The 22,838-nt window shown below is 35.3% G+C and overlaps 3 protein-coding genes and 1 non-coding gene across 4 annotated transcripts; 1 reads left to right on the top strand and 3 right to left on the bottom strand.

Moving 5' to 3' along the window:
- The first annotated feature begins 448 nt into the window (after positions 1 to 448).
- LOC109172137 (calcium-transporting ATPase 12, plasma membrane-type-like) lies at positions 449 to 4,285 on the top strand. Its single transcript, XM_019321281.1, has 2 exons — positions 449 to 1,096; positions 1,721 to 4,285. Exons 1-2 carry the CDS (start codon positions 833 to 835, stop codon positions 4,166 to 4,168), a joined length of 2,712 nt encoding a protein of 903 aa, XP_019176826.1. The 5' UTR covers positions 449 to 832; the 3' UTR covers positions 4,169 to 4,285.
- Positions 4,286 to 7,041: 2,756 nt separating this feature from the next.
- Positions 7,042 to 7,763, bottom strand: LOC109172184 (putative B3 domain-containing protein At1g78640). Its single transcript, XM_019321332.1, has 2 exons — positions 7,656 to 7,763; positions 7,042 to 7,497 (listed from the first exon to the last, which is right to left on the bottom strand). Exons 1-2 carry the CDS (start codon positions 7,761 to 7,763, stop codon positions 7,042 to 7,044), a joined length of 564 nt encoding a protein of 187 aa, XP_019176877.1.
- A 7,063-nt stretch (positions 7,764 to 14,826) lies between these two features.
- Positions 14,827 to 15,454, bottom strand: LOC109172182. The gene is made up of 3 exons (XM_019321331.1): positions 15,341 to 15,454; positions 15,150 to 15,254; positions 14,827 to 15,042 (listed from the first exon to the last, which is right to left on the bottom strand). The coding sequence occupies exons 1-3, from the start codon at positions 15,452 to 15,454 to the stop codon at positions 14,827 to 14,829; spliced, it is 435 nt and encodes a 144-aa protein (XP_019176876.1).
- Positions 15,455 to 19,044: 3,590 nt separating this feature from the next.
- On the bottom strand, positions 19,045 to 19,116 carry TRNAM-CAU. Its single transcript has one exon. It is a non-coding gene; the product is annotated as a tRNA-Met (tRNA).
- Positions 19,117 to 22,838: the final 3,722 nt, after the last annotated feature.

Genomic DNA, 22,838 nt, shown 5'->3' with positions numbered 1-22,838 from the left:
GAAGGAAAACCACGCACCTAAAGCTTTAGCCCGACGCACCTTAAGTTTCAATAACTGACGCACGTTAAACACACAAACCTTGCACCTAAGGAAAACCACGCACCTAAAGCTTTAGATCGACGTACTTAAGTTTTCAACACCTGACGCACCTTAAGCCACACAGTACAAAACCACTCACCTTAAACACAAAACTCACACACCATAAGAAGGAAAATCACGCACATTAAATTTGACCTAAATACAAAAAGACCAAATTGCCACTGCCTTTTTTAAATCACTAGTAATCCTGGATGTTGATTTAGGCAAGATCAATGACTCAGATTTAACCACACAACCGTGTGTGTATTCATTCATATTATATTGTACAAAAGTCATGGACGCGTCCACAAATCGAACACGCCTCTGAACTAAATCGCGTATAGTGAATTTTCATGAAAATTCTTTAGGGAAATCAGCTGGTTTAATTTATGGTCTCAAATATAACACACACTATATATTACACACAGCCACACACACTCTTATATATGATATATGATAAAGCAGCCCACTACTACAACGTAACGCAAGCTCGCCATATACATTCAATGAAATTACATTTGCTTTTCCTGTTCTCTAACTTCTGAGAAGCTTCCTTTAACTAACGCCATGGAATGACTTCTTCAAACTTCGAGAGCCAGAACTACTCATCATATATATAAGGGCAGCTACACATACCCATCATTCTATTCTCATAAACATCTATAACTGATAAAAGTTTCTGATACGTACTTTTGTTGTTGTTTGTCTGTCTCTGATCTGCGTGCGGGCTTGGATACAGGCGGAGAAAACATATATGGAGGAAGGTGACACGAGCACGGAGATGGAAATGAATGAATGTCCACTACTGCTTACAACATCGGATGATGATGATGATCATAACGGTAATACTACAACTAGGCAGAATTATCTGCTGAGAATCATTTTGTTTTTGCAGTCCACAGAAATCTTCATTGCCGGAGCAAGGGCGCCTGCGAGCCGATCACCTTCCCTGTCTAGGGTGTCATCTTCCCTCACTTCATATAGCGTTCTTAGCGCCACTGATGCTAAAGATGGACTGGTACATACCTACCTTTTTTTTTTTTTAATGCTGGTGACTCTATTACAATGTAGTATCAGTTTACAACTACTTTTCCAACCTACTAAAGTACAAAGCCAATAACGCCTCCACTGAGGCTCGAACTCACAACCTCCCATATGGGAGTCCAACTCGGGTGTCATCCTCCCATATGGGAGTCCAATCCGGGTGCCATCTGAGCACAAGGTGCTTGGCGGTACATACCTACCTAATCATGTTTGTCTTTGCCTTTTGAAGTTTTGATAAATCTAGCTATATATATTTGTGTAACTATTAGGATCAAACGCTTATAGCTACGCCAAAAGCACGCCCAGCACCTGGCAGTTTTAACTACAAAATTTTTGTTGTTGCTAGGAACCTGTAACCTGGTTCTAATACCACTTGTTAGAAGCAAGCTACGCCAAAAGCTATATCTTATCATAGCAAAGGCTGGATTTGACCCTTTGCTGGTCTCTGTCCAACAATCCCTTAGCCACCAATTGATGGACTTGACCATTTACCGGTTTCCGCTCAATAGTAATTATAAATCTTTTGTTTTTTATTTCTGACCTGGATTTGGAGACCAGAGAAGTTGATGATGCTTTTTGCTATTGGATTTCTAATCAGGATTTGGAAATTGTAGTAGTTGATGATGATGATGATGATGGACGTGGACCTGCAGTTTCTGGGCATAATAATAGTTCAGCATCACAAACTGACAATATTGGCATTGAACTCCAGCGCCAGAGGAAGAGTTTCAAAAGGATTTTCAGAGAGAAGAACCTGCAATCTCTTAATGCCAGGCTTGGTGGAGTGGAGGGCGTTGCAGATGCATTCAACACTGACCTGGGAACCGGAATTTCGGGTAACAGTGAAGAAATTTCCCAGCGAAAGATGATCCAAGTTTCTCAAAATTGGGATCTGTCACAGAACTACCTCCATTTCCTCAAGAAATCATGCAAGAGTTGGAGTATTGGTCTGCTCTCATTGGCTGGGGTGCTGTCCCTTGGCTTTGGCATGAAAGAAAAAGGCTCGCAGAGTGGTTGGGTTGATGGGGCAATAGTGTTTGTGACCATATTTTTACTCCTCCTGTTTAGCTCAATACGAAACTGGTTCGAAGCAAGAAGAGCTAAGGAGAAACCACAGAAGGATGTGAAGGTAGGTGTTGTTAGAGGAGGAAAGGAGGTTCTGGTTTCTGTCTCTGATCTGGTTTATGGCGATTTAGTTTGTCTAAAGGCCGGGTGTCTAATTCCTGCAGATGGCTTATTCGTTTGTGGCGAAGGGTTAGAGATAGATGATGGCACATTATGCAGTGTATCCAATGAACAAAACCCATTCTTGTTTTATGGATCAAGAGTGGTTAAGGGTAGTGCCAAGATGCTGGTTATATCGGAGGGCTTGGATGATACCGTGTTGGGGGAGATGATGAGGGAGGCAATGAACTCCTCGTCGTCTACTCAGAAAAAGACGAATATTGAGACTTCCATTGACAAGTTGAGCGAGTGCATAAACGTAGGAGGGATTCTAATCTCGATTCTCATATGTGTGGTGGCGTTCTTGCGGTTCATGAAGGGGAAGATAGATGATGACTCTGGTGGGAACAGACCAGATTCTAAGGGAGCACCTACTGAGCTTGAAAGGATACTCCACTCCCTTAAGGTCATTTTCGCAGTATCAAAGGGAAATGCAAGAGTTTTAACAACCTTACTAGGTGTCTTACTGGTGGGAATCATGGAAGGGATACCTTTTGTTGTAGCAATAGCAATCGCACGGTGGAACTCAACGACACTATCGGATAGGGCCTCAGCCAAAGACGTATTGAGTTGTGTCAAGATGGCAAAGGTTACCACGATTTGCACCGACCAGAATGTTGGTTGGCTAAACCATACTACTCAGCAAGAAACACGAGACCTCGTGGAAAGTGGCATAAAGATCATACTTTTCTCCCAAAATGATGATGTTGCCGAGGTCAAAATGGTTAGCAGAGAGTGTGGGATATGTGAAACCGATGCTGAGGTACTTACCGGTGATGATTTGCAGAAATGTACCACCAACGAAGAGATGTTTGAGATGTTGGAAAGTGTCAAGGTTGTGGGGAAATGCAACTCGGCTCTCAAGCAACGTATCGTGAGGTGTTTAAGAAGTAAAGGTGAAGTGGTAGCGGTGGTGGGAGAGCGATCTTATGATGCCCCGATGATGAAAGAAGCTGCGATTGGATTGGCCATAAAGACTGAGTTCTCAGAGATAACCATAGACAGTGCTAATCTTGTTATTGTGAAGGGGAGCTTCGGTTTGTTGATAGACATGATCATTTGTGGGAGAATTATCAATGAGAATTTGCAGAAGTTTATCCAAGTTGAAGTGATCATGACCATAGCTAGCTCACTCATAAACTTCATCTCAGCACTTTCCTCGGGCGACACCCCGTTATCCCCAATCCAACTATTCTGGATTTACTTCCTAATCTCATTCCCAGGAGGCCTGGCATTGCTGTCTGGCCAACCAAACAAAAACCTCCAGGACACAATTAGACCAACCGGGCCACTTATAACCAAGACAATGTGGGTGAACATACTACTCCAATCCTCCTATCAGATTGCCATTTGTGTGACCCTTCAGCTCAAAGGAACAGCTATCCTTGGAACCAGCAAAGAGGCTAATGAATCTATGATCTTCAACGCCTTCGTCCTTTGCCAGATGTTTAACATATTCAGTGCCAGGGAGCTGAAAGAGCTGAACATTTTCAAGGGCATCGGTCAAAACTCTTGGTTTTGGGTCGGATCAGGTGCGTTCGTTGTGATTCACGTTTCGTTGGTTGCAGTGGATCAGACCATTGCCAGTGATGCAGGACTTAACTGGAAACAGTGGGTTGGGTGCTGCTTAATTGGGGCTGGTACATGGCTTCTGGATTTGGTAGCAAAGTTCCACACCACTGAAATGGCAATAAGACATTGGACTCCAAAGCTCATCAGAATTTGCAGTTCAACTCCAGAGTCCATTATGTCTAATCTCCAAAACCCACTTATGACTACTGGATCAACACCCAACACAGTTCAAGGCAACTCTTCAGGTTGAATCTGTAGCTACCTAGCTAGTTCTAGTTTCAGGGCTTAATCTTACATGTCTAGAATAACCTTATGCTTTCTCTGTTCTTGTAATTCACTTCCATGTATAGTTCCTCCCACTTTGGTTAGTAATGCTATGGCATTCACAGTGATACTAATAGTCTAATACTGTCTCACCCCTTCACGCATAATTGTTCTACTATCAAATTAAACTATAGAATGCATAAAGAAAACCATGAAATAAGACACTAATAGGTAGGGAAATGCAATTTTGGTCATAGGGGTGGTGGAGTATTCATATCAGAGAGAGAAATTTTGGTCTTACCTGAGATTGGGTTAGCAGAAAATGGAGAGAACAAATTGGGAGGGATGAAAGCTTTGTCCAGAGTAATACACAGTTTGGAAGACTCCAAGGTAGAGATTTCGGCTAAGTCAACGTTGCCCATCTTAAGTCTTCTCAATGTAATAAACAATTAGGGGATGTTTGGTTCATGGAAAATGTAATAAACAATGACATTAACTTCATTTAAAAAAGAAAAAAAATTGTATTTTTGGTCTCTGAGTTATATTTATGTTTCGACTTAGTCTCTTAGTTATGACCGTATCCGTTTTTAGCCCCATAGTTATGAGCGAAATAGAGAGTTTAGTCTCTGATGTTAGTATTCCGCCTACAATTGACGAAAAACTTAAAAACAATTTAATATAAGAGGGGTAAAATAGGAATTTTAGTTGTTAATCCCCTTCTTATGTTGAAACTCATTGTGCAGTAGTATTTTATACTTTCAGGCGGCGAAATTGAAGGTTCTTCCACTTCCAAGCTGCGAAGTTCATAGAAAAAATTGCTCTATTTTATATGTCCAAGTAATTAAATATTAAATATTCTCCGTATTGATGAACTAATTTAGCCATTATTTATAGGATGTCATCTCTTAGTTGTGGTACTTCATCTTTACCCGAATTTAGAGATGATTTTCGATGTAAATATGGTGATTTATTACCCATGAAAATGTCATAGAGTTATGCTAATCCGGGTAAAAGATACCAAGCTTGCCCATGTTATGGAGTACGTTTTTTTACTTGTCTAAAAATTATAAATTAAGTTGTGTTTTATAAATAGAATTGAGTCAAGGACCTTGTGGTCCAATGACACCAAGTTGCCCCCTCATAGGGGAGGTTGTAGGTTCTCGCCTCAGTAGAGGCGATATTGGCTCATACTACATTGCAATAGACAATGGCGGATCTAGCCTATATCTAATACATGTTTTAGTATATCCATTAAAAAAATAGATAAGAATTAATAAGAGGTTGTTAGATCGGGTGGCAAAGCACATGAATCTTGTCATATGGTTTTATTCAACACAGCTTTAATAATGTGTTTTCTATTCCAATTATTTTATCAAATTAATTATGTTTCATATTTTGTTGTGAATATATTCCAATTATTTTATCAAATTAATTATGTTTTTTTTTGTCAATATTTTTATAAGAGTTAATTCCACCAGAAGTCTCTTGTCTTTGTTGTCAATTTCAAATTTAGTCACTCACTATTGTTTTTGTCATTTTACATCCTAGACTATCGAGTTTTGGACACTTTTAGTTATTCTCATGATTTTTTTATTTTTAGTAAGGATATTTTTGTCTCTTCATATTTTTCTTTTGTTATTTTTTTGATTTCAACCAGTTTAATTGGTTTAGAACTTGATAACCTCTGATTTGTAGTAACCATATTTTCAACTAAGTTGTGTTTTATAAATATAATTGAAATATTAAAATTTGATTTTTCAAAAAAAACTGGAAGTTGTGGAGTTTTTAGATGGGTTGATATGAAGTTGTTTCAATGTTTGTCCAAAATGTAGTGCACCGAAACAGGAAATGTTTGAAGTCTGTAAAAAGTAATAAAATGAGAATGACATTGCGATTCTGTCCTGGACCACTTTCATTTCTTCCAGCCCCAGATTATAACCCAATACATCGAATGGTGTTGTCTTTATCAGCTTCAGGTCCTTCTTCAATTCATTGCCAAACAAACATTCATCCATGTAGGAGCTATCTTTTTCAGAAGTCCTTAACAAACATATAAAGGCAATAAAGACCGTATGTTAAAGAAGAAGAAGAGGAAATACTATTAATTGGTAAATGAAAATTTATGCGTACCTTGTTAACAATGACAGGAGAATTTCCAATTGGATCAATGTCTGTCAGTTATTGGCCCCTTCTCCTCTGGGAAGAACTTCCTAAGAATAGTCCCAAACAAGAACTTCCTAAGAATAGTCCCAAACTTTTTGGGTTCAATGTAAAAGAAAGGGAATGCAGCTCCGAGGCCATTCTTAACTCATTCAAAGTTCAACATTTGTTTCTGTTCTATATTATTAATATTGGGAATAAAAGGGGAATGTAGTTCCTTTTATATATATATATATATATATATATATATAAATTTAAAAAGAAAAACAGAGCATACTTGAATTGATACCACAGTAAATTCAAGATTTTATACCTAATGATAATCACAAAAACTCTTGCACCATTTCATATGTTTATTGAAATATCTAATGAACAAAAAACTGTCTTAAGTGGTTTAATCATTGTTTTTGGTTTATAAAGGAAAAATATGAACACCTGTAAGGCTGTAACCGTAACCAACTGAAACAAAACAAAAAAAAAAAAAAAACATATATCAATGAGAAAAGCCAATATTATTTACTAATGTCATATCTATCATATTATATCAGTGGAAACAGCACAAAGAATCCTCCTAGAAGTCAGCTAAGCTAAGCTAATCTGCACAATAACAACTAACTAAGATTTGGGCATTGAAAACAACACAGAGAATCCTCCCAGAAGTCAGCTAAGCTAAGCTAATCAGTACACAATTACAACTAACTAAGATTGGGCATTAAACTTGTGGAAGAAGAAGCCTACTTTTTCAAAGTCCCACATCAACCCAATGCTATCACCCTCCTTCAAATTCCTTCTCTTCACGAACTCCATACGCCAATTGCTGGTTAGCAGAAAGCTCCCAGTCTTCCATTGCTTCAGCCTCAGATCGTGTTCCGAAATGGTGTCCAAATCCCACACTTTCACTCCCAATCCTGCCGTGCTTTGACAAGCCGCCCGCCTCTCATCATCCATCAATGGAAGGATGTATTTCCTCACATACTCCTTATCCAGCAACAGCCTCGACGAATCATTCACATCGCTCAAACTTAGTCGCTTCTTTATCCACTGCCCGTCCCCTTCCCCCTTCTGTTTCTTCGCCCCTCCCTCATCTGATCCGGATTTATCGGTTCCGGAATCTCCAATTTTCTCCCTTTTGCGTTTCAGTGAGGGAAACTTGTCCTCCAAGAAATCCCCAAATATCGCAGAAACCGGAAAGAGATCAAGATCAAAGGGGGGATTTGAAAGAGTTGATGGAGACAAGAGCGTAAATGCGAATTGTTGGAATTGGGTAGGGCAGAATTAGCCGGCGATTGTTGATCGGCGTTGAAACACCAAACAGAGGGACAGAGATCAACGCCCGACGGCTTCCTTGCCTGGGAACGAGAAGTTCCCGGAGATGGGTGTGGAGTGAGGCAGAGGACGGTGGAAACAGAGTGATCCGCCATGTTTGTTGGTGAAGAAGAAAGGCTATATATATTATCCACTGCACTCTGTTCGTTAATGGCGGAGAATGAAACTCAACAGAGAATTGAAGCGCCGCAAAAACGAATGAACGGAAAGTGCAGAAGATGAGTGAGGGCGGAGGCGCCTACTTATAGCGGCACAACGGAGCCCTAATTCCGGTGGGATTAAGGCGGCGTAGAAGAAGTAGCCGTTAATGGAAGCCATGACGCGGCGGTTTTCAAATTCAGAATTTATTACTCCCTAACAAACTTCTTCCGCCAAAGATTAAGAAACAAAAGGATTAAGAAACATAAGGATTAAGAAACAAACGTCTTTTTACTCATTTCTTGGGATCATTTCTTGCTTCGAATGACTGAGGTACAGCCAAAGGAACCCACCAAACTCCGACCCATTTGGTTTTCTTGATTTTATATTTGATATTATTTAAAATTTAATATCCTATTTATTATCATATTTTGTAAACATCTTGTTTATCTAACTATTATTTAAAGATTTTGTAAATTTTAATTTTAATATTAAATAAATTTTAATGTCCTTTTAATTTAACTATTTCATTTTATTTTTTTTAAAAAATAAAATTATATTACGGAGTATTTAAATTTTATTTTTTTTAAATAAAGTCTAATAAATTTTTATTTTACTATTCTATTAATTTTAATTTTAATATTAAGTAAATTTTAATATTTTTGTTATTTTAATATTAAATAAATGTAAAAAACTTTTGGATTCAATTTTAATAGTTCCTCATATAAAAAGAAATAAAGAATCATTAGTATAGGCGTTGATTTGTGGACTGACTAAAGACTTAAAAGGAACAGAACATGCAATAGCTGATCATCCAAAAGTTAGAGTGCAAATAATTGATATGAGGTGTATTTACAAGTTTATTCTTAATTAATCGAGAGATCATGATTTACTCTCAATTACCGCCTCAAGGGTGAAAGGATAATTTGTTCTACATGAAAAATATCTTGGAACTACCCTCATCCATTTCGTTTTAGAGAGAGAAAACGATAATGGTTATGCTAGAGATCAAAAATTAATTGGAAGCTCTCTACAAGAGTTACTCAAGAAATATTCTGAAAAAATACTTTCTCAATATATTCTTTGAAGATTGAAGCTGATAAGATCTTGAGAAAGAAACAAGATATTTTATTTTTTTTATTGGACCGTATTTCATATTAGCTCTGGTAGAGCAATGAGTGAATCCGTGAGATGAACAGCGAGGCTATGAATCTCCAATCTTCTTCGGACAGCTTAAGCGTGGATCTCCGAGCTCAACAATCCATCTACAATGACTTGCAGATTGGATACTTACAGTGTTGGTATATTACATACTGGAGAGATCATTCACTTACCGTATGTCGGAATAGCTTTTGAGAAAGTGGATTAGATTCAGTGTTGGTGGCCCCCCGATGTATATGTGATTACATCAAATTGGGTCTTTTTACGAATTATCAATAAATCTTTGTGTCTTGATTGCATTTACTTACTGTTTGATTAATCTTTACTCCGTAATTGATAATCTGAACCATTAATGGGCTAATCAATAAATTGACTTTGAACACATAGTTTAAGAAATTGTAATTGCGTTAAACATTTTACTGTTTGATTAGTTTGCTGCACAAATTTCTAATATGTTCTTAACGACTTATTAAACCTAATTTGAGTCAGTGTTCGTAATCAAGTTAAACAGTTAAGTGTTAATATATGAATCAAGATTTTATCAAGAATCTCTTACTCTCAATATTAAAGGTAAAAACGGCTAGAATAAATCCCCTTCAAAAATGAATATGACAAAATATCAAAATTTGATATAAATCACAAATACATTGGTAAAAAAGCTATAATAAAGCTTCTCCCCAGTTATGAAGGTGTAGAAAAAGCTAAAATAAAGAAAGTGTTGCTAGTGAGGTTTGAATCCATGAACTATGTCACCAAGTATATGACGGTCCAACCAACTAAGCTACAATAGTTATACCATGGACCCAGGTTCACCATGCAAGGTGGACTCAAGTCCAAAATACACAATTTACATACTGAATGTTCACAATTTATATACTGAATGTTCACAATTTGAATTGTGAACCTTTAGTATGTAAATTGTGAATATTTAGTATGTAAACTTATGAAAATTCAGTACATAAATTATGAACATTCAGTATGTAAATTGTGTATTTTAGACCCGGGTCTACCTTGCAAGATAGACCCGGATTCACATAATAATTTGCCACTAAGCTACCTACACATCTAATTACTTAGTAGAGTTAATTTCACTTTTAGTCATATGACTATTGAGCTCTTGTTAATTTCAGTCCATGAATTTCAAAATTGTCAATTTAGTACCTTAACTATTCAATTTTTTTCAATTTTGATCCATCCGACCAATTTTTGAATAAAAAATACCTAAAAAGACAAATTTACCCTCAATTTTTTTAAAATAATAACTGAAAAGATAAATTGTGTACTGTTTCAAGTTGGGTATCATCCACAGTATCGCATCTTGACGGAGCTCCGCTGCAACAAGGTTGTGGCTCGTTCTATGAATGAATGTAACAAATGTTCAATTTCCCGTGCATCAATGCTCTCTTCATCATCCTCGTCCTCTGAACATCTATTGACTTTCACCTTTTTCAGAGTTAACAAAGATTAGTTTTAGGCACGATTTGCCAAACACCAAACATCAACCTCCTTTGTTGCTCTCTGTTCTCCATTCTCACCGGATTTAATGGTGGATATATATATATATATATATATATATATATATATATATATATATATATATATATATATATATATATATATATATATATATATATATATATATATATATATATATATATATATATTCAATGAAACAGAAACTTCACGGGAAAACAGAGGGACAAAATGATTTTAAGAAAACAGAAAAGAAATCAGCGAAATTGATTCCCATGGAATTGGGATTTCATGTATATATAAAATTAGCTACAAAATTGTTTCGCTGGGAAACTGAGGACCGTCTAGATGAACTTAGCCCTCTGTTCTCCATTCTCACCGGATTTAATGGTGGATATATATATATATATATATATATATATATATATATATATATATATATATATATATATATATATATATATATATATATATATATATATATATATATACACGTAGGCCAACGTTCTGGAAAGGGTCGGCGAGAAACTGTCGTCGGCAATAGCAGGTGGAAAAACAAATTTAAAATACTTCGTATTTTTAAAATTTGAGGGTAAAATTGTCTTTTCAGTTATTTTTTGCCGAAAATTTGGTGGGATGGATCGAAATTGAGAAAAATTAAATATTTAAGGTACTAAATTGACAGTTTTGAAATTCATGGATTAAAATTAACAAGACCCCAATAGTCATATGACCAAAAGTGAAATTAACTCTTACTTAGTATATTTTAGAATAATATCGATTCAAGATGTGTTTTTTTTTTTTTTTTTTTTTTTTTTTTGGTGAATATATTACAGAAATAGTAAATTTAATTAGAATGTTGCAAAAACTAGGAACACTATTTAATAAAAGGGGAAAATGCAATTTTAGTTCTCAATTGGTCTTTGCTAGCGGTTTCAGTTAAAGAATAAAAATGAAAAATACAAGAAAAATAAAATAAAAATAGAATAAAGATGCATTTAACTATCAACAAGATGACAGTATACTATAACAAAGCATATCTTGGCACATGAAAACTACGTAGCCTGTGGTAAAGAGAAAACTATTGGAATGACAAGATTGAACATTAGCTTAGTACTGGAAGTTCAAGATATTATGGTCCTCTGGGATGGTGGATGAGATCATGAGAACGAGCTTTGTGTTAGGCACTAAATTGTCGATGTATACAACTATACCTTCTGATAGTGTAGAGAGGAGATAATTAGACTATAACGCTTGCTTGGAACCCCAGTTGGGAATGTTAGCAGTGGCTTCATTTACTCAGGGACGGAGCCAGAAATTCGGTTGAAGGGGGGCCAAAATAGTATAGACGGATTCAGAAAATTTTTCCAGGCAAAACATTAAAACAAAAGAGATAATTTAAAAATAAATAAATAAATTACCCAAGAAATATAGTTGTAAATATTGTTGGATATTGACGAAAAATGAAACACATCGAAACTTTATAAAAATATTCATAACGAAATATGAAACATAATTAATTTGAATAGAAAATACATTATAAATTATACATCTTATTATTAATATAAAAGAATGTTTATATATATATATATATATATATATATATATATATATATATATATATATATATATATATATATATATATGTGTGTGTGTGTGTGTGTGTGTGTGTGTGTGTGTGTGTGTGTGTGTGTGTGTGTGTGTGTATTAAATATTAAAAAAGAATTCATAGGGGAATGAGTAAACAAAATTGTAAAATTATGTTAATGCCAAGATTTGAACCCTTAAAACCTTGTTATTATTGCCAAATATGTACTCTACCACCTAATCTAACTCACTTCTTATTAATATATTATAGTTTTTTTATACTAATACTAAAACATGTACTATATATACATATATGCATACAAAGACTATATATGGGGTGTGGGTGAGGTAAGGTGGGCAGCTGCCCCTAGTGGCGAACGCAGAAATTTTGTCCAGTGGGGGCGAAATATTAAAACAAAAGAGAGAGTTTGAAAAAAATAATAATAAAACACTTAAAAGTATAATCATAAATATTATTCGATATAGCAAAAAATAAATAAATATGTAGGTGACCAGGACTATGTGGTCCAATGGTACTCGGGTTGGACTTCCATTTGGAAGGTTGTAAGTTCGAGCCTCAGTGGAGGCGTTATTAGCTCTTTGTGTTTCAGTAGGTTGAGAAAGTATATGAACAGATACTACAATGTAATAGAGCTAGTAGCATTCAAAAAAAATAAATAAATAAATATGTAGGTGTATATGAAAATCTCACTATTAGGTTGTGTGTGAGAATGTCACTATTAATATTTGAAAAGCCAAAATTTAAAGAGGTATTTAATTGATGTGTAGAAGCAAAGCCAACCAAAATATAACAATGTTAAACTAAGGGAAAAATAACTGTATTAGAGAAAGGATTCAAACCCGCGCCAATCCTAAGAGTCAAGCGCATGTCTTTCCATCTGGTCTATGACATCCTTTGTTTATAATTATATGTTTTCTTTTACTAATACTAATATATGTACTATATATACATACATATATATACAAGTGCTATATATAGGGGGGGAGGGGGGAGGGGGGAGGGGGGAGGGGGCAGCTGCCCCCACTGTAGGTCCGCCCCTGTCTGCCCTCCCTTTGGCTCCGTCCTTGGAGGCATGAAAACAAGACTTACTATACACGGTAGACAGTGCAAGGATCGAACTTCAGATCAATATTCAGAGTTTAGGGTTTATAGTATCTATATCCGTTATAGTTTTTTGTTCAATTTTTTGTAAACCTCAACATCTACTTCATCATCTACTATCTCACTCAATCACAAAATTTTATTTTTTTTTCATATTAGTTTGTGAACTTACCATTTTCTATCCTATATTTTACTTATTTCTTTATTTATTTAAATTATGAAAATTAATTAAAATAAACATATTTACATTTAATTAAAATGATAATTCTAAACATTTAAATTAATTTTTGTTATTACTCTATTTATTTTAATAATTTTAATTTTAATTGTAATTAAATCATTCAAAAAATATATATTACATAATTGAAATATGTGAAAATTTTAAAATATAAATAATAAAATAATAAAAACAAACAAATTAAATGTTAAAAGAATTGTTGTGTTACTGCAAAACGGATAAGAATTTGTTTTTTTTTTTTTTTTCTAAATAAGAAATATTAAAAGTGTCCGTCAACTGGCGACCACTACCAACAATACACGCACAAGATCAGATTCTATAGCTTTTCTCTCTCTTCCGAAGCTCACAAAAAACAATTACTCCAATTTCTCCACTCTCTTCCAAATCATCACTCTCACTTTCAACTCATATTAAAAAAAAAAAAAATGAAAAAATCACTAGTGTGAATACTCTTATCCTAAAGCTACAAAAGTCATCAAATATAATTTTTACTTATTTTTTATTCTATTAATGTCGACGCAAAGAGTTGCACATTATTTTTATTATTTTCTTTTTCTTATTAATAAAATTATCACACGTGATCAAAGATTTACTTCATAGGAGTTTATATATCATTTTCCTTTGTATTTAAAATATTACTTTCTATCTACTCAAGCATCCAATAATTAATAGTCATATATGGTTCTTTCTATCTACTCAAGCATCCAGGGATTAATAGTCATGGTAACGAAGAAACCAAAATGAAATTTTCCCTCCGACAAATTAAAGTAGCTAATATTGTTGATAATGTTAATTGATTCAGGATATGATCGAGAATGCAACTAGGAGGTGGTAAATTGACTATTAAAATTTTCAATTTTAGTGCATGACTATTCAATTTGTATTACATTTAGTCCTTAACTATAAACATTTTTAAATTAGGTTCATGATTATTCAACTAATATCACATTTTTCGGTCAAAATTTCAGCTATTTCTTTGTGTCTCTAGCAATCTCAAAGTTTCTTTTTGATCCGATCAAATAATGAAAAAATCGTGACTTACATATTCTTAAGTACCCCTTGGCATGAAAACAAAAAAAGGTTTGTGACACTGAACTCGACTCCCAATAGATGAAAATCAGAAATACCTTTGAGTTCATACTCCTCGATACATAATCGAATGTTCGGGCTAATTTATTTAATTTTTATTTTAAATAAATTTTATTTTATTTTATTTATAAATTTATTGATTTAAAATAAAAATTAAATAATTAGTCGATTACTTAGTCAGAATTTTGACCAAAAAATTTAACGGCAGGACTAAATGTAATACAAGTTCAATAGTCATGCACCTAATTTGAAAATGTTAATAATCAAGGATCAAACGTGATACAAATTGAATAGTTCATGCATCAAAATTGAAAACTTTAATAGTCAAGGATTAAAACTGATACATGTATTATAGTCGAGGGACTAAAAATGATATTCTTTCCTTCCGGGTGCAACTCTCAATTTTCAACTCATCTTCTCCTATTAAATCAAAACCAAGAGCTTCAAATGTTTCAACAACATCTTTCTTCAGATTTTTGGCCCAAAATGTGACGGAATACGCCATACCCGCAACAACCTCGCACAGTACCTTCTGTAAGCTCACAAACTCGTAAGTTTCTCCTGACTGTTAAAAATTAAAGGAATTAGGGAGTGAGTCAGCTGAGTAATTAATAAGTAATTATATATTAAAACATTGAAAAAAAAACTGGCATAATTTGTATGTATACATACCTGACTATTCTCGTAATGAGTAAGAGCCAATTTGCAGAGACGACGGATCACAGGGCCCTCTTTTTTAAGGCCTTCAGATGAAATTTCAAGCATTACGTTCACCCACTAAAACCACAATATTCAAACAAATTAATGAAATGGGTGGATGGATTTGAAATGAGATGAGCAAATCGGTAATAACAAACGCATACCGCATCATCATCATCACTCCAAACATAGTCTTCTTCATCCATCTCGTAATTCTCGCTATCCCGTTTCGGGTTCTTCTCCGTCCGATCGGAGATACCAGACGTGTTAGCGGCCATGGCTATTCCTCAAATCCAAACAAATAATCAACCCCTTTATTGAATTGAATGGCAGCCCTTAGGCTTTACTTATAGGGAGTGTTTTCCGGGCAACCCAATTTTTACTTAATTTTTATGATGTTTGTTTTGATTTCATCTAACAAAAGAGTGAATTATTATTGTTTTTAGTATTCTCTTTCTCACACTTCACCATAAATTTACTGAATTGGAGTCCACATATCATTTTTTTCTTAATGTATTTATTTATAATATTTCTTTAAATCTACGACTCAAGCATCCAGGGATTTAGTGATATGAGGAGTCTTTGGATCAAGGTACATGTTGCAACATACACCCAATATATACCAAATTTAGTTATGAGTATGTATAACTGGATAAAAAATCAGTTACGGACAAAAATTAAGTTAATTATTTTTTAATTAAAATATTTCAGTTTAATTAATGATTAATTTTTTTTAATTTAAATTAAGAGTTAATTCAATTTGAAAGTGACAATTAATTGGATTGCGTGTGTTTTTTAATTTGTTGTCATTCATAATGATTTACCATCTTCATCAATGTAACATGCAACATTAGTTCAAAATTGCTAGTGAAACTAAACTCGATAAATGAGGTCAAAGGTAAAGATTCCTATACTTTTGGGTGTACTTAGTTAATGAGGAACAAGTTTTAGTGACATATAGTTATACACACGGTTAAGAGTCCCACAATGTTAATCCATTATTTCTGAATTGAGCAAATACTAATTTTGGTCTCACGAGTATTAGCAAAATGACAGTTTTGGTCCACATGTTTAATTTCTACCAATTTTCATCCACGACTATTGTTTTAGTACCAATTTTCATCCACAACTATTGTTTTAGTGCCAAAATTCATCACGCCGGTCACCCTTTCGTTTAAGACATGCCGGAATATGAATTTATTAAGGGTACTTTCGTGCTTTTCAAATTAGGATTCATATTTGACCATGAATAAAGAGATTTAAGCCCTAAGATCTATCTCAATTCGCAGTTTTCCTCCTCAAATTAATGTAGGATGAGGAGGAGAGCTGCGAATTGGGATCAATCTTTGGGCTTAAATTCATTTATTTATGCTCAAATTGGAATATTAAGTTGAAAAGGACGAAAATGCCCTTAAAATTTTTAGATTTCGGGATGTTTTAAATAGATGGGTGACCGACGTGATGAATTTTGGTACTAAAATAATTGTCGTGGATTAAAATTGGTACAAAAGCAATAGTCGTGGATGAAAATTGGTAGGAATTAAACATGTGGACTAAAACCGTCATTTTGCTAATACTCGTGGGACTAAAATTGGTATTTGCTCTTTCTGAATTTGCTGCAATCCAAAATTACATTTTATGCAGCTATGTATCCGAGTACCTTACTAATTGGATATGCAGGAAGAATATCCAGAGAAGCAGATGAACAAGCGGCACTGTTGCTGTTCTAACCTTCAATCCATAGTAAGGAATTATGGCATGTGGCAAAATCTGTATAAATGCAGAAATATTAGTTAGATCAGAACAATGGTAGGTTGAAGATATGAGCAAATATGTACAGTATTACCTCTGCAAACATGAGAAGCAGTGTGATAGAGACAAGGATTGCAGCCCAGGAAGCGAGAATATTGTCCAAGAATATGGGAAGAGACTAAAGAAAAATAGTGAAGAGAATCAAGAAAACGAAATAATGTTAACAGACCAACAGAACTAACTAACTGCCATCAACAAAATGATGTTGTTGTTCTGCAGACCTCCATTGACAGCCCGTTGACAATCAGGAGTGTGTAGAGCAAAAGGTACTACCTTTTCACCACCGAGAGGATCTTATATCCACATCCATTTTACAAGATGAGCGTGGTCTCTAGGGCGCCCGAATTGCTGGGAACTTCAAGGTCGATGCAGGGCACCCGGATTGCTAAGAACTTCAAGGACAAGATGAGCGTGGTCGCCCAGGTTGCTGAGAACTTCAAGGTCGATGCGCGGCGCCCGGATTGCTGAGAACTTCAAGGTCGATGAGGCTAAGAGACATGAAGCCGAGGGTGGTCTCTAGGGGGCACCCGGATTGCTGAGAACAGGCTATGAGACATGAAACCGAGGGTGGTCTCCGGATTGCTGAGAACTTCAAGGTCGATAAGGCTAAGAAACATGAAACCGAGGGTGGTATCTGGGGAGCCCAGATTGTTGAGAACAGGCTAAGAGACATGAAGCCGAGGGTGGTCTCTAGGGGGTGCCCAAATTGCTGAGAACTTCAAGGTCGATGAGGCTAAGAGACATGAAGCCGAGGGTGGTCTCTTGGGGGCACCCGGATTGCTGAGAACTTCAAGGTCAATGAGGCTAAGAGACATGAAGCTGAGGGTGGTCTCTGGGGGGGGGGGGCGCCCGGATTGGTGAGAACAGACTAAGAGACATGAAGCCAAGGGTGGCCTCCGGATTGCTGAGAACTTCAAGGTTGATGATGCTAAGAGACATGAAGCTGAGGGTGGTCTATGGGGCGCCCAAATTGCTAAGAACTTCAATGTCGATGAGGCTAAGAGACATGAAGCCGAGGGTGGTCTCTGGGGCGCCCGGATTGTTGAGAACAGGCTAAGAGACATGAAGGCGAATGTGGTCTCCGGATTGCTGAGAACTTCAAGGTCGATGAGGTTAAAAGACATGAAGCCGAGAGTGGTCTCTGGGGCGCCCGGATTGCTGAGAACAGGCTAAGAAACATGAAGCCGAGGGTGGTCTCTAGGGTGCCCGGATTACTGAGAACTTCAAGGTCGATGAGGCTAAGAGAAATGACGCCGATGATGGTCTCTGGGCGCCGGGATTGCTGAGAACAGGCTAAGAGACATGAAGCCGAGGGTGGTCTCTTGGGCCGGATTGCTGAGAACAAGCTAAGAGACATGAAGCTGAGGGTGGTCTCTTAGGCCGGATTGTTGAGAACAGGCGAAGAGACATGAAGCCGAGGGTGGTCTCTAGGGCGATTGTTGAGAACAGGCGAAGAGACTTCACCATGAAGCCGAGGGTGGTCTCTTGGGCCGGATTGCTGAGAACAGGCTAAGAGACATGAAGCTGAGGGTGGTCTCTTAGGCCGGATTGTTGAGAACAGGCGAAGAGACATGAAGCCGAGGGTGGTCTCTAGGGAGATTGTTGAGAACATGCGAAGAGACATGAAGTCGAGGGTGGTCTTTAGGGCGCCCGAATTGCTGAGAACATGAAGCCGAGAGTGGTCTCTAGGGCACCCAAATTGCTGAGAACAGACTAATAGGACATGAAGCCGAGGGTGGTCTCTAGGGCGATTGTTGAGAACAGGCGAAGAGACATGAAGTCGAGGGTGGTCTTTAGGGCGCCCGAATTGTTGAGAACAGGCGAAGAGACATGAAGTCAAGGGTGGTCTTTAGGGCGCCCGAATTGCTGAAAACAGGACATGAAGCCGCTGGGGCGCCCGAATTGCTGAGAACAGGACATGAAGCCGTTGGGGCGCCCGAATTGCGAGACGAAGCTTGAGGGTGGTCTGACCCGAGACATGAAGCCGAGGGTGGTCTCTAGGGCGCCGCTGGGGCGCCCGGATTGCGAGACAACCCCAAAATTTTAGAAATCACTCTATCAGAGCCAGGTTTCGATCCTGGGACCTGTGGGTTATGGGCCCACCACGCTTCCACTGCGCCACTCTGATTTGTTGAATATTGAGCTATTATTTATGTTTATTAATGTCTACGACTTCTCCGTTTATCCACTGTAAATAAAAGGTCTCAATACACTGACTTACACAAGATAGAGCGGAGCGGTTGGCTAACCGATTACTTGCCCATTCACAATTTTTCCATTTGTATTAGAAATGTATGTTCGTACATCTATCTACTATATCTACTATACTAATAAGAGTTAATAAATTTAAGTCTATAACGAGAATTAAAAAATGTCTGTTCATAAAATGAATAATTCATATTATTTTGATTTTAGTATTTTTTTAAAAAAATTTCTAATTTACCATCTATTATATTATTTTCTTCCCTTAAATATCCACGCATTTCGTTAGCAAGGCCAATTTTTAGATTTTTGTGGCCCTGTTCGGGTAAATAAATGAGGCCCTACCAAAATCACAACCTTTAAAACCAATATCGTAATTTTTTCTAATAATAATAATAATAATAATAATAATAAGGTGGTAAAATGTTATAGTGCACAAAAAAAAAAAAAAAAAAAAAAAAACAAAAGACATATTATGGAATAAATTGCAACAACAACAACAACAACAACAATAATAATAGTGTGAGCAAACTCGCAATGCAAAACGATTAATAGAAATAGAAGAGACGCAAGTTTCAAGCCTATAACCTCGAAGTTGAAATACAATAAACACATATTCTTACCATTACTTCATAGAGTCTTTTACATTTAATTGAAAACTTTTAATTTTTATTTCTACACTAGCTAGGTAAAATTTAAATATTGGGCCTCTAAAATTTGGGGCCCTGTGCTGTAGCCCAGCTTGCATAGCCCAAAATCCGACCATGTTCGTTAGTATAAACTTTAGTAACGAATTATTCCGTTAACTATTTATTATTCTTACTTATTGATTTTTATAAGAACGGTCTTAGATGTTCAAACCTCATCCCAATAAAAGTTGGCATTCAAATTCATTAATTAATTATATTAACTATATTGTCCATTGTCTTTTTTTAAACTATCTTATTTTAATTAAATATCAATGTTATAATACAAAGTAATGTTATATATTTATTTACCTAAGTATTTTTTTAATACCATGAAGAAAATAAAAAATAGTTTGAAGCCAATCATATTAACTATTTGGGGAGGATTTATTGACAAAGAGGGTATTCAAATAACCCAAGAAATTGAAGTGGAAAACTACCCCATTACATCTCTAGACTACATCACATGTTCACTTTAAAGGAAAATCGTATTTTTTTTTTATTAAGATGATTTAAAATGTATAAAATTTTACTACTTTATCTAATCTTATTTCTTAAAAATAAACTAGGAATTCCTATATCTATAAGAACTCATTCAACAATAATGGTTGAACTAAAAGTATCTCGAGCAAAACACCTAAAGAATTGGTATGCTTTTATGCTGATAATAATATGTAAATGATAATTAGATCATTATCTTACATAGCAACATTTAAAACTCATTATTAAAAATATCAATGTAGGGAAATAGAACATCGTAACACATTTGATGAATTAAAAAGATGCCAAGACTACACCAATATTGCAATCAATCTTACAAATCCAAGAAAAGAAGAAATTTCAAAAATAGCCACCGTTGCGACATCCATTGATCTTGTATTCATGTATGTAAAATGTTGATTGCGCATCCTTTAAATATATTAGAACTGAAATAAATTTACAATTCATTTCATTTTCTAGACTCAACCTACTTGGAGTAAAGGAAAAATCAGCATTAACCTTGACAACAATAACACTTGGGGTATAGGATTTAGCCACTGTTGAAAAAATATTTATGGACAAAGTGGAAAATTATTTAACTGCATGCATTTGTAATAAAAAAGCAACAGTTGGGTACTCCAAGGTTAGTATCAATTCAACAACAAAAAAGAATTACAAAAAACACATACACGCACGCACACACACAAAATAAAGTACTATACTCATTTTAGCTATAAAAAAGTACTATACTCATTCATACTAATTTTAAAAATATGAACTTCAAAATTAACATGTGCAAAATGGATGTGAAAATTGTTGATGAAATTGGACACATTGCAGCATCAGTATTCAGACTACTTGCAAAGTCATTGTTGTTACTGTCAAGTAAACTAGTTATGAAATTATAACAAAAGGTACTACTCATGAACCTTCTACAAATATAATAAATATTACTCCGTAATATTTTGTTCAATACTTTTACATGAGAATTTAAAACTAACACACTTCTCACAACACATGAAATATGTAAGGGAAAAAACAATCGCCGCCAAATATCAACAGGCGTTTGCAAGATCAAAAGTTATAGTTCAACGAATAGTAATTATCACCCCTATTACTATGTAGACTAGAACATTAAAATATACACTTCTCATAATTTTCAAAAATGCATTAAATTAAAAACCCTATGTTGTGTTTTGGAGACAAGAAAGAGGAGAATTGAGATCTACAAGTTGTCTTGGGAAGCAAGAAAAAAAACTACCAAGATTTGGGAGAATCACTTGGTTTATTCTTTTACTCTCTTTGATAATTTGTAAACTCTTTATTATTGCTATGAATTCTATATTAGCCATGTGTGGCTAAGCTTTCTTAGAGATTCTTAGGTAAAAGTATTTATGAACCTTTGTGCCTAGTTCTCATAATCTTTAATATATTTTTATTTGGGTTTTAACTTGTGTTGCAATTGTGATTATATTATTGTTGTTAGTAATTTAGGGTTCGAATTACTTGTTTCACATCTATCTTTATGTCTTAATGGGAGTTAGGGTATAATTGTGAGCACTCACAATTGCACTTAACTATTGCACATTGGGAGATGTCATATATGTTAGGGAGTTCATTCTTAGTTATTGCACATCGGGAGATGGTAGTAGTTGAGAGTTTATATTGAATACATGTTCTTTTATTGTTTGGGTGTTTATATCACGGAAGTGAATATTCACTTAGGTTAGAGATTACGGGAGTAACTCTTTCCAGTGTTTGCATTCTCACACTTGTTTAAACCCAGATTTAATATTGTTCTTAAGATTGGCACTAGGTAATTAAATACTTGAATCCCGTGAATTTCATTCTCTATCTATTATTTTCACAAACTTCATACTTTGCTCTTTAAATTAGTTTTATAATTAATCAACCATCCATGATTTTCGTTAGGATTAACTTCACAAGAATAAATTAGTAACTAGTACTTGATACGCCCGGCTTCCCTGTAGATCGATAACACGATACTCTGGGTAATTATTTATTTGAGAAATATACTGCAATCAATCCTCACGGAGTTTAAGTTTTTTTTTAAAAATGAATTCCTACCATTTGGAGTCCTCCGAGTATAGTGATTTTGCCACGTTTAGTCCTAAACTTTCAAATTGACCACTTGTGATTCTTCGAATTTCATATTGTTACCATCCGTGGTCCAAGTTAACCACCCATGGTCCTACAACTTTCGAAATCTAACTAGTTGCAATCTTCCTAGAAGGACCATATATGTGTGGTTAAAATTTGATAGCTGAATGACCATGACTGGTTAACTTGGATCACGAATGGTAGAAATTTGAAAGTCGAAGAACCACATGTGATCAAGTTAAAAATTTATAACTAAACGTGACAAAACTACTATACTCGGAGGATCCTGATATTAACTCTTTAAAAAATAAACTTAACGTTGTTATTATTATATTTTGAGAATGAGTTGAGATGGTAAAGA

The sequence above is a fragment of the Ipomoea nil genome, unplaced genomic scaffold (genome assembly GCF_001879475.1).
Source record: "Ipomoea nil cultivar Tokyo-kokei standard unplaced genomic scaffold, Asagao_1.1 scaffold0415, whole genome shotgun sequence".
Classification (NCBI taxonomy): Eukaryota; Viridiplantae; Streptophyta; class Magnoliopsida; order Solanales; family Convolvulaceae; genus Ipomoea; species Ipomoea nil.
The sequence above is the reverse complement of the archived record's forward strand: the minus strand, read 5'-3'. Positions and strand labels throughout refer to the sequence as shown.

Excerpts from the sequence above, each read along its gene's own strand:
- LOC109172137 (XM_019321281.1), top strand. The coding sequence starts at position 833 with ATGGAGGAAGGTGACACGAGCACGGAGATGGAAATGAATGAATGTCCA. Across the intron at positions 1,097-1,720 it reads CTGATGCTAAAGATGGACTG|GATTTGGAAATTGTAGTAGT; the intron begins GTACATACCTAC and ends ATTTCTAATCAG.
- LOC109172184 (XM_019321332.1), bottom strand. The coding sequence starts at position 7,763 with ATGGCGGATCACTCTGTTTCCACCGTCCTCTGCCTCACTCCACACCCA. Across the intron at positions 7,498-7,655 it reads GCGTTGATCTCTGTCCCTCT|GACAAGTTTCCCTCACTGAA; the intron begins GTTTGGTGTTTC and ends GATTTCTTGGAG.
- LOC109172182 (XM_019321331.1), bottom strand. The coding sequence starts at position 15,454 with ATGGCCGCTAACACGTCTGGTATCTCCGATCGGACGGAGAAGAACCCG. Across the intron at positions 15,255-15,340 it reads GGAGTGATGATGATGATGCG|TGGGTGAACGTAATGCTTGA; the intron begins GTATGCGTTTGT and ends TTGTGGTTTTAG. Across the intron at positions 15,043-15,149 it reads CTCATTACGAGAATAGTCAG|TCAGGAGAAACTTACGAGTT; the intron begins GTATGTATACAT and ends AATTTTTAACAG.